At 39.5% G+C, this 11,693-nt stretch overlaps 1 protein-coding gene across 2 annotated transcripts in view; it reads right to left on the minus strand.

The window, feature by feature from the left end:
• pebp4 (phosphatidylethanolamine binding protein 4) overlaps window positions 1-11,677 on the minus strand; it is a 52,835-nt gene extending 41,158 nt beyond the window's left edge. The window contains exons 1-4 of one of the 2 annotated variants that reach the window (XM_086312876.1): window positions 11,545-11,596; window positions 10,583-10,636; window positions 10,340-10,437; window positions 8,553-8,679 (exon numbers count right to left, since the gene is read on the minus strand). In XM_086312876.1, coding sequence (XP_086169002.1) covers window positions 8,553-8,679; window positions 10,340-10,437; window positions 10,583-10,636; window positions 11,545-11,547 — 282 coding nt within the window. In that variant the 5' untranslated portion in view covers window positions 11,548-11,596. Of the gene's footprint in view, window positions 1-8,552; window positions 8,680-10,339; window positions 10,438-10,582; window positions 10,637-11,544 lie in introns of both variants that reach the window. The other variant, XM_086312877.1, reaches the window with a different exon arrangement.
• Window positions 11,678-11,693: the final 16 nt, after the last annotated feature.

An 11,693-nucleotide genomic window follows, 5' to 3' on the forward strand; every position in this document is an offset into this window, starting at 1 on the left:
AAGGAGAACTTTAATATTCCCTCAGCAGTAACACTTAAAGGTTTTGTGGTCAAAGCTTCGCATTTATTCGTTCATTTTTTCCCTTCCCCTCACCCAGTTGCGGCAGAGGGCTCTCCCTCTGCTGGAGGTTTCTTCCCGTTAAAAGGGAGTTTTTCCTTCCCACTGTCACCAAGTGCTTGCTCATAAGGGCTCATCCTATTATTGGGTTTTCTTTCTGTATTATTGTATGGTTTTTGCCTTATATATAAAGCACCTTGAGGTGACTGTTGTTGTGATTTGGTGCTATATAAATAAAATTCAACTGAATTGCATTCCTAATGCCCCACTTCAAAAATAGTACAAGTACCGTGAGAAAATATAAGCCCCTTCCTGATTTCTTGGTTTTTGCATATTAGTCATACTTAATGTTTCAGATCATCAAACAAATTTTAATATTGGTCAAAGATAACCCGTGTGAATACAAAATGCCATTTTTAAATGATGATTTCATTCATTAAAGGAAAAAACCTATTCAAACCCATCCGGTCCTGTCTGAATTTAACCACATCTTTAAAAAAAATGTTGACCACAATGTCACATTTAACTTTGACACACATTAAGCTAAATACCACGATGACAATGGATGGTCAAAGACTTCAGTTACAATGAATATCTCCAAGTGTAAACTCTTAGCTCTCCTGATGAGATCTGGCAACACTAATGCCCTCAGGCACATCCATAGAGCATTATGCCAAGTAAGGACATTAGCAATACTCAAGTTTGACCAGGACCTTTTAGTTGGCCGGCTTGTTAAGTGGTGTTTTAAGGAAAAAACACATTTTAACTGTCACAACTGATTCTCAGATTTGTGTCGCGTCTGAAGAAAAGGTTAAGCACATCATCTATCTGAAAATGCCCAAATCTGCAGTCAGGCATAAACTTGGCACCCAGATATATCATGCCATCACTACGCTTCGGTTTTCTCATTATCCATACCTCTTATGACATTCACAGAAAGAAACAAAGCATCCTGCCAACACCTACTCTGTGAGAGAGCTCTTTCAGTTCAGCTCAAAAGCTGAGAGCTCCAAACCTCCACACCACAGTGTGGGCAGTGCTGGCAGAGCCATGTGCCTAAGAACACTGACTGAGTGCAACAGTTGGACTAATAACAGAACAAAAAAATAAAAGTAAAATGGACGCACAGCGGGGACAGCCACAGCTCCACAGATGAGAAGCAGGTCGACTTCTGCCCACCTCCCTCTTTATGAGGAGCGGAAGGTGTCCACAATGCTTCTGAGGTCTTAGTGCCATGAGGGGCGGTGAGCTTGCAGCTTCAGCCACTTCAGGGTAAAGCAAATCACTTTAATATGTTAAGAAGATTAAGCTGGATAAATGTCTAGATACATTTTTTGAAAAGCCACGTAAATCTCTAGTGTTTTTATTTGGGGAGGGGCGGCATGTGAGTCAGTTGAGACGATCAACACAAACCCACCAAAACGCAACGCTATTGGGTGGAAAAAATTGGGCTTATTTGAGATTTTGCATTTTAAGCTTCTTGAATCTAAGACCATCCCACCTCTTTCTTATTATTTTTAACACCAACCTTTGGGACAACAAAACTAGGAAAGGGGGGAGAGGAAAAAAAAAACAAAAAAAAACACTGGTCACAGTTTCATGTGCTCTCTCGGCTTAGGCTCAGCCGTCTTATCTTGCTTATGCTGATTTTATAGCTTTAATTGCGCAGGTCAATGTTTTCCTTGAGACTGTTAATCTGCTGATAGCATGTAAAAAAAGAAATGCACAACAAAACCGAAAAAACAAAGGTTAAAGTTCAAGTTCTTTAAAATGTAGGCAGCTGAAGGCCTTTTCAGGATCGGTTTTCAGGTAAATCATTAAAGTCACATTGATTAATTTGAAGCGAGTGCATACTAAATGTGGGACGGATGACTGACTTTCTTTGCTATCTTAAGAATTAGCAGTCTGAGGGTGTCCGCCTGTCAGCTCGCTGTGTTAGAAACACTGAGTGTGAAAATGAAAGGGAGAAATGGAACAAATAATGTAAAGGGATTAACAAATCATTTGCATAACATTTTCTCTGCTTCCAAACTACAGGGTAAGGAAATTGACATGGAAGACAGTTTTATCATTCCCTCAGATCAATCGACGCGCCAATGGACCTGACTGCAACGACAGCGAGCAGCCTTCTAATGTCAAATGCAACCTAACTTACCTCAAAAAGCAGTGAAAAAAAAGGAAAGTGTAACTAAACAAGTTGGGAGAAACACTAGAAGAACATTCTCCAAAAAACTTAAATAGAGTCTGTCTTTGAAAAGATACTTTGCCTGAGCCAAACATGTATTAACCTGTTTTTTTTTCTTCTTACACTCTTTCTCCCCATCTCGAGTTTAAGACAATAAGACCACTGGGGAGATGAAGGGGATGGCATTATGGAGAGTTAAGCATTATGAGCAGCCCCGAAGCTGTTCTTAAAGAAGGTGAATCAGAGGATTGGGACACAACTGTAACTAAACCCCTGTGCCGGACCACAAATGAGAAGCACAAAACATTTTGGGCAAAATGCCACTAAGCCAAGCTTCTGGGTCTTAAGTAAACTTCACTTGATCACTTATAACTTTGCGATTACTTAGTCGTAAAACAAAAGAAGCTGTCCAAGAAAAGGGGGGGGGAGTCAATTACCTCAGTTTCACACATAGGCACCTCAGTAAATCTGTCTGGAAAGTTTCAAGTCTCTAGTCACCCTTTTTATATTTAAGACGCAATATTCTACGACTAAGTATCCAAAGGAAAGTTTCTAGTTTATTCTACCTCCGCTCCCCCCCAGCTGGACAGAACACATTAAGGAAAATGTGCAAGTTTCTCACTGTGTCAAAGCACAATCAAGTCGTCTGCAGATCTTACAGTGATTCTCTGGCAAATGTTAGGTTTCTGTGGCTCATATAAATAGAAATTTAATCTTGTATGTTTGTCTAAGTATCCACAGCAGACACACTTCCCATGCGGATTATGAATCTCTGAACAGATCTTGCAGTCAATGTATATGAACCGACAAGAGAGCGAGAAAGAGAGTTTCTGTGTGAATATTGAATAATAATGAGGCAGCACAGGTTCAGGTGGTATTTTTATTAAAGACCTGCTGCTTCGCTAAGTCGTCGCTATTACCTTTGCGCTGAGGCAAGTTTGAATCTAATTAACGAATTTCACAACTGTCGCCCATTGTCTTCAGTTGTTACGTTTTTAAAAATGAACGACAGCCTTTATTTCTCCTGCCAAGAAAAAAATTGACCTTTAAAAACAAACAAATAAAAAAAAGTCCAATCAATATAAAAGAAAAGTTCCTCTTAAATGTATGTTGGTAGGTTGAGCTGGCTTTAGATTTTAGGGCTTTGGTCAAACCGTGAATCATTTTCTCAAATTCAGCTTGCCTGCTTATAAGCCTGACCATTGTCAGTGGTAAGAGCATACCAGAGCTTCTTTAATCTGTTCTTATCCTCCCATTGATAACACAATACATTTTCATGGTAATTGAAATCATATTTTACTCACAGCCACTATATACAAGTACTGCTGCCTACGCTCTTAGAGCAAACGTAAGGTGAAGGAATGCCACGCTACTGCAACAACAGGGTACAAAGAGTAGTTAAAAAAACGAATATACTATCATTACAGTGGATGGAAAAACAAAGGAAAAGGTGGTAGAAATGAAAAATAAAAATAAGTAAAAATGAGATATACAGGTGTCAGGTACAGTCTACATATAATTTCAAATAAACTGTTCTTTGTTCTTCAGACTTGCCAAATGAGGGCAAACCTTAAACCTCGCGGCTTCCTGTATAACTACCTCTGTTTTCACCTGTAGCGGTCCACATGCCACACACATGCTCCGTGAGGTGCAAATTATTTTTCTTCTGTGCGAGGAGGAGGTTTATTGCCTCGCTTCATCGCAATAAATATGCATCATCAATCCAGTACTCCTAGTAGCACAAGGTTGGAATTCTTCCCCTCTTTAGAAGCTTGTGTGAATCATACATGTTGTGTAGTAATGGGCTGTGTCTGAATGGAGCGGGATACGGGTCAGCTTAACGGGGTGTTATGATGACAAAGGGGAACATTAGTTAAGGAAATAAACTCCCTGAATCCCAGCCAAACAGGCTGATTTTAATCCAGCAGAGCCAAAAACACCCACCCGATGACAATGAATATGCAATTAGATGGTACATGTTTCACTAACTGACCCTCAACTTCATATAAAAAGTGCAGGAAGTGCCATGTTGGTTCAGCTAGATGTGCATCTTCTAGATTCTCTGCTGAATCAAGGCCATCACCTACGGAAAATAAAAACCCTTATCTCGCCGCTATCACATCCCCAACATGAAGACCTATCAGGAATCCTGCATGGGTGGACATGTAGGCTTTCCTAGGAATGACAGGGTCTGTTAGAGAGGAACCCCACCCTCGCTTTCTCCAGCATGCCAACACAGAGGAGAGTGGGCAGCGCTGAGACGGCAGCCTGCCGTGGGCACTGCCAGGCTTAAAGCTGCCCTGTCGTCATCAGAGGCTTGCAGAAAAGAACACTGAGATTCACCAAAAAAAGAGGAGGGGGATCGTTGCATTTAAATCCTCTCTCAACGCCCCCACATGTTTTAGCAAAGCATAAAAATCATTCACGGAAAGAGAGAAAGCGAAAAAGAAAAAAGATAGAGGGAAATAGAGAGGAAACAGCTATTAGCAGCAGTAAGCAAGCTCAAGAGATCATAGTGAGGCAGCTCTAATCGCAGTAATGGTTTAAACCCTCATTCCATCCACCAGATGCAAGAAATGTCTACCCAAAAACAAGGCTTTGAAATCCCCCATGTCTAAGAATGTGCCCTGTGGCTATGGTCCTTACTAAAAAAAAAAAAGAAAAGAAAAACAACTCTAAAACTGTCTCCAATTTTGGAGTAACTATGTGGTAAAGATAGCAGTCCTGTGGCCTGTGTTGTTTACACAAACTACATCAATGAAAAATGACCATCGAAATAAGAGTAAAAAAAAAAATCGTTTAAATAAAACGTACCACACATTAGCGTCAGTAATAACAAGCATGACAAGGCTTACGGATGCACAAAAGAGCATCTAAAATAAATAATTGAATTAATTGGTTCATTAAAAAAAACACAAGACAAACATGTCCTTCAGATTAAAACAAAATAGTCAAACTGTGTAACATTAGTGCGAGCAGGCTTTGTATGTCACTTATTCCTTAGTGCCTTTAGATCTTACATTAGTTAGTTGAATTAATAGCAGTCAGTGATATAGGTGTAGACATGTGCACGTATAAATCTTTGGTACTTCACTGGAAGTAAAAACAGAAGACCAGAAGTTTATCCGAGGGCTGAATTAAGACCCATGGGAAAGGCTTCTTACCTGCTTTTTAAAAACATGTGTAAGGACATGTATAAATGTAAAAACCTTTTTTTTTAAACTTTCCATAATTAAAAACAAAACGACTACAATAAATCCAATCTGCCTTGTTACAAATGGTCAATAAAGCCTGAAATAAACCAGGACAGAATTCACTTAAAGGCTCTCTTGTTGTGCCAAAATGCACGCCTGGGTGACCTGCAACACAGCAAAATATGCACAGTTTTAAATCCTTTTCATATAATAAATGCTTTCATTTTCACTCTTGCTTTACTCTTTCCTGTAAGCACAGCTCTATTTCAAAGGTTTTCTGTCCTCAGGCAAGTTTGCTGGTTCTCCAAAGAGCATTTATCTACATGATGAACTCACTATTGCTTTCTGCGAATCAAAACTTCCTAAAAGCATTTTGGCATTTGCAGCAGATATTAATATCGACTGAAACAACAACAGTTTAGATTTGAAATAGGACGACTTGAATTTTCTTTTTCTGAAATTTGGTTAGGAAACTTTTTAAAGCATAAACTTGAATTCTTCATAATGACCACCTGGTAAAGTGCATACACATTGATATTTAGCAACGGTAGCAAAATGTTACTTTAAAACGTGTTATACAGTGCATACAGAGATCTGACTCACAGACCTCTGATGCATGACCCACAGTACATAAGGGTGAAGATAATAAAGATATCAATATAATCACGTATGTGGAATATGTGCTAAATTTGAGGAATGAATTAGGTTATAAGTGTAAAGTAATGACCTTCTTTCCTAATTGATCCCAATCATAAGGTGACTGCACTGTGTATTTTGTATATTACAACTGGAGTACAGTCGAGAAAAGCCAAACTATAATGACCAATTGCTTATTACTACTCATTGTAGCAATAAGCAATCTAAATATGTGTTCCAAAGAATTTACAGTCACAGAGGAGTGTTTTAGACCACCAACAGGTTCAGAGGTTAAAATATTTATGAAACTACGTTCATGTCAAACATGGGGCCTTCAGGAATCTGTACTCCGAGCTCTTTCTAAAATGTCTCCATTTGTCCTACACCGATTAGCATTTTACCTTTACTCAAGAGACTGTGCGTAATTCAGCCGTGTTTTCAGTTCAGTCACATGAACCAATGCGTATCCCACTCACTTCACACGGTAGATGCTTCTGAAGATGCAGAGAGTAAGCAGGATTTCTAAAAACACTCCATTAGCACACACGCCAGGTTTTCATAACACATAAGTTCAAAGTGGCGAACAGTAGCGCTGAAGTTTGGACACAGAAATCCGCAGTTTTTGTGATCCTTTGCTTTTGTTTTTGGTCATGAGCACATATTTAGATTGAGGTTTATGGGACTACTGCCCATTGTGTTCTATTACAATTACTCAGCAGGCATGCATCCCGTCCCAGTAATGAAGTGGGTGTTACAGTGGGTGGATTTCAGCGGCCACTATTCTGTATTCTTGCTACCGGGTACAAGGGCTGTGTGGCAGAGAATAGCAGCAGCGCTGGCAGCATGGCACGGTGACAGAAAGCGTGGTGGACCAGCAGACCAACCGCAGAACCACGGGCGACAATCTCAGCCTTCAATAGCGTGTGTTTACATAAGTGTCAGGAGAAATGGAGAATTGAGAATTTCAAAGCTGAGCAAATAAAGTTTGTATTGATTTAATCTAACATGTAATCTGTTTTGCTGTCTGACACTGATTCAAGCAATAAAAGAGAATCATGTAAGACAGCATTACAGATAATACGACCATAGATCAAATGGAGTTTGGGCAAGAGAAGGGCAATAGATCATGTTCAAGCTAGACTGCTTAGCTCTGAAATTCATAAACTAGCTCCTAAATCGAGGTGGCTTTCAATTTAAGTTTTCAATTTACAGATGTAGGATTTTTCAGCGCTCTTTCTGTGGAATGGGTCGCATGTCTCTTTCAATCTGCTGCTCACAACTACACAGAAAATGATCCACTGATAAGTAATCGCATAGAGAATTTCACTACACAGATCATCTGAATGTAAGGATTTGGAGAGAACAATAAAGCATCCTCAGCTAGGTGCACTGTCACCTCATTTTCCATTCTTGCTTCAGTCTATTATATATAAATTGTATTTAGGCATGGATTGTTAATGTCATTTTCTTCTTACAAGCAGTAAACATCATCTGATTCATATTCAAATTAAACTTATCCAAAATATTAAGGCTAACAAGAAATTTAAAGCTGTAGCTTCAATTAAATACTTGTGATTTAGGCTGGATCCTTCTCAGCTGTACTGATAAAAATCTTTCTCATCTTGTGTTTAGTGTGTTTTAAACTTGAGTTAAAACTGTTTTCATCTTAAACTTTATTAACTCGTGAAAAATATCATGTCAGAGATTCATTACTGAGAAGCATTCACATCTTTGTTTGCTGTCTGTTGCAGCTCATTTTAATAACTGCCACTAACACCTAACTGAGGGTGGTGATTTATTGTGTGTTGCTTATGAGTTATGTATTTTTTTTCTTTTTTACATTTAGTCATTCAAAGACCAGAAATGAGGACACCAAGCAATATTACCAACTTTACAATTTCATAGTACAAACTATAAGTGCAGATACAACATAACCTTTGTTTGAGACAATTGTTCCTTGAGAGACTTACAAGTGTGGGGTAATTGCACCCCCCTCTGGTGACAGAGGCTGCTGCAATGAAACAATGACGAGTGCAGCTGTGGTAACAGAAGAGGACAGGGATACTCAAAAGTTAAAGTGTTCTGTGATACATATATAAAAAACACTTTATTTTAACTTATGATTTAGAAAGCTGTTATTTAAATTATGCCTCTCAGAAATGTAACGCTAGAGCTGTCCCACTTAGGTACACATGAAACCTTTTTTTATTCATTCCTGCCCCCTAGTGTTGGAAACAAGCATGTGCATATTTCCCCACTTAACGCTGTCTTCACAGAGACAAAATATAATGTTTAACTTTGCCCCCAAACTATAACTGCTAGAATAATTCTGACCATTTTCCCTGCAGAATACTTTAACTAATAAGACAAAATGCTCATATTTAACAACCCTCAGCAGTGGAATAATTATTCTGTGGACACAAATACAGGATTAGAAGGGGTTATTTCATTGCTCTGACATTCCTTAAATGAGGTCTTACCTTCTGCGCAGTAGAGAAGTACACCTGTGGGGCTTTCCAAACTTGGCTGACTTGCTCTCTGAGGCTCTTTGGGATTATGAGGCATTCATAAATGTCCAGCTCTGGGTAGATCACCTCTAGTTCACCACTTTATTGAAGAGACATATTAAAATTAAACTAATTCTATATAGTTTGTATTATGTTGTATTAAGGATGAAGTGAACAGATGCACATCGTAAGATAAACACAGGTAGTTTAACAAAGTGTATATAGCCTGCATACAGCTGTGGTGACATGTTTACCTCCACTCATTGTGGGCATAGATGTCATGGTAATTTGGGGGGGTTTAATGATTTTTTTTAAACGGTTCTTTTTCCAGGTAAGAATGATTGCACAGCTTTCATCTTTAATGACTTTAAAAAACAAGAATCGGTGCACAAGTTTGAATTTATTTTGGATTTTCTCAAATCCACAAAGGGTCAAAAGTATATACATGCTACCCCACTAATATTCGTTTCAATGTCACTTTGCAAGATGCACCTGTAGCAGACACTTTGGAATAACTCTGCCTGGATATTTTAACACTTTTCTTAGCAGAATAGGTAGAATTCATTTAAACTGATTGGTGTTCGGGCATAGGCTGGGCTTTTAAGCATAGTTAACCAATTTTCAATCAGGTTGAGGTGATGTCTTTGGGTTAAGGTTAGCCTGCTTTAGCCACTCCATATTCAGTTTGATGTATATTTGGGATGATTGTCCTATTGGAAAACCCAATTGTGTCCAGATTTCAACTGTCTCGCTGTTGGAAGATTTTAGAGGTAATCCACCTTCTTCATTATTTCATCTACTTTGTGTAATGTACCACTGGTAGCCAAACAGCCCCAGAGCATGATGCTACCACCACCATGTCTGACAGCTGGTACATGGGTCTTAGGCTTGAAAGCCTCACTTTCAGTCCACCAAACACGCCTCCTGTCATTCTGGTGAAACAGCTCAATCCTTGTTTGACCATAAACCTTTTCTCTAGCAGTCATTTGGCTTGTTTATGTGACTTTGAAAAAGGGGCCTTTTACTTGTTTGGCACCCCCTCATGTAAAACTTGCTTCAATCAGTTTCCAGTTTATGGCAGGCTTGAGCCTTGGCGGTTCCTGGGTTGTTCAATTACTTCTCATGTGAGAGTGACAGGTTGGGTCTTCTTCCAGTTAAAATTCAATTCAAAGTTAGATTTTATTTATATGGCGCCATATCACAGCAATAGTCGCCTCAAGGCGCCTGTTTCAGACCACGGCAAAGTGGTGACACATCTGAATAACTTGTACTTAAGTACAGTTCTTTGAATTTGGAATATGCAGTTGTTTAGAAATTGCTCCAAAGTAGCCCTTCCCAGCTTGTGCAAATCTACAATTCCCCTTCTCAGAGCTCCTCAGACTTTCCCATTTTTCTGAGTACTGGTCGATCCAATGCTGTCAAACAAATCCTTTTCACAGTGACAGACAAACTACCACTTGTAGTCAACCATGATCACTACCAAGAACTTAATAGGCCTTGGACTTGTCAAGTTAAAAGACACTGCAGCATCTTCAGCACCACTTATGAAAAGACTGTGCATGCATACTTTTGACCCTGTGTGGATTGGAGAAAATCCAAAATAAACTCACACTAGTGCACCTAATTCTTGTCATATTATAACTCTAAGCTGCGCAACTGTTCCACCCTGGAAAAAGAACAGTTCAAAGAAATTTTAAATATATGAACACAACTGTATCATTGCAAACACACTATGATCACAGCTCTCATTGGTGACTTACTGACAGAAAGAAGCATCCTGAGAGCTGAGGGTGTGTTGTTTTGCTTCCGTGTGGAACAGCCCCAAAAGGATGAGCCCAAAAATAGGAGCCAGTATGGCCTGCAGAACAACAGCGATTAGCCAGCCATCTATCATTTAGGAAATATTCTGAGTCAAACAGTGTTATTCTGCAGCAACAGGCTCTCAGAAACATTGAATTACAGAGTGGCAGTCCAGGTCCAGGTCAACAAACGATTGTGCATACCGGCAGATGTAGAAGAGTCTCTATTTGCTCTGCTTGTTCATCAATGCAGTGTGGCTCCACAAAAGCAAAAGAAAATCAATGATGAGCGTCATGTTTGCCAGACATTGATGGAGATAAATGTCTTTGGAAAGCCACAGCTGTAAGTGATTTTGTAGTTTTTAATGTTATGTAGACACATATTGATACATTGATGCTTAAGTGTGAACAGAAACTCCAATCATAAAGAAGTATCTTCATAAAAGACACACAAAAGCACAAATCAATCACCTGCAGTTAGCCTGGACAGTTGAACTTTTTCCCCTTCACTTACTTAAAAGTCAGCTGATTAGCAAAGCTAGTATGCCTCCGCCCTCCCCGGTCCTTTGTGCTTGATCAGGTTTGGTTACAATTAGGTCGCCTACTGCCACACTCAGCCAATCAGAGCTTAATCTAAACTCACCTACACCTGTTCGACTAGATGACACGTCAGCAGCATATCACTACGCATGTTTGCACACCAAGAGAAAAATAACGTAGTTTGCATAAAAAGCACAGGCGGAATTGGGTCCTCACGGCTGTAGGCAACGTCATTGTCCAATCACAAATTTTTAATTTATGTCACGTGTGTCCTTAAACCGAGCCGGTCGCGCGCTACACCGCAAGAATTGCTAATGCATTAGATGCTATATTTAACTTTTAATGGCTCCCATCTCCGTTTCACGTCATTGCTTTCCGTTATATTTTGTTTTCTACTGGTAAACTCAAGGCTGTACTAAAAGCGAGTCCCCATGTCTTTTAATGTGTTACTAACACTAGCAAGTTTAGCCTTTACTTATTTTAGCTTGTTTATATTTATGCAGTGTATTACTGAGCGTCGGAGTGTCTGCGCAAGTCCACAGCTAACCTGAAATAAAACTACACACAGGCAATAGGAATCTAAACTAGCATTAAGAATAGTAGCATGCATGTGTCATAAACATTACCATGTCTCAAAAGTTGTCGGCTGGGGCTTGTTTGGCTGCAGGTTCCTCCTTCTGCTTCAGCTGCTGCTGCCGCCTCTGCGCAGGGCTCGGTCCTTCTGACGTGTGATGAGGCTGCACAAATTTCACGTAACACGACCAAATAAACAGAC

The sequence above is a fragment of the Aulonocara sp. 'chitande type north' Nkhata Bay genome, linkage group LG12, assembly GCF_057382095.1.
Source record: "Aulonocara sp. 'chitande type north' Nkhata Bay isolate Kocher_YH1m ecotype deep benthic linkage group LG12, A_spYH_male_GT1.1, whole genome shotgun sequence".
NCBI lineage: Eukaryota > Metazoa > Chordata > Actinopteri > Cichliformes > Cichlidae > Aulonocara > Aulonocara sp. 'chitande type north' Nkhata Bay.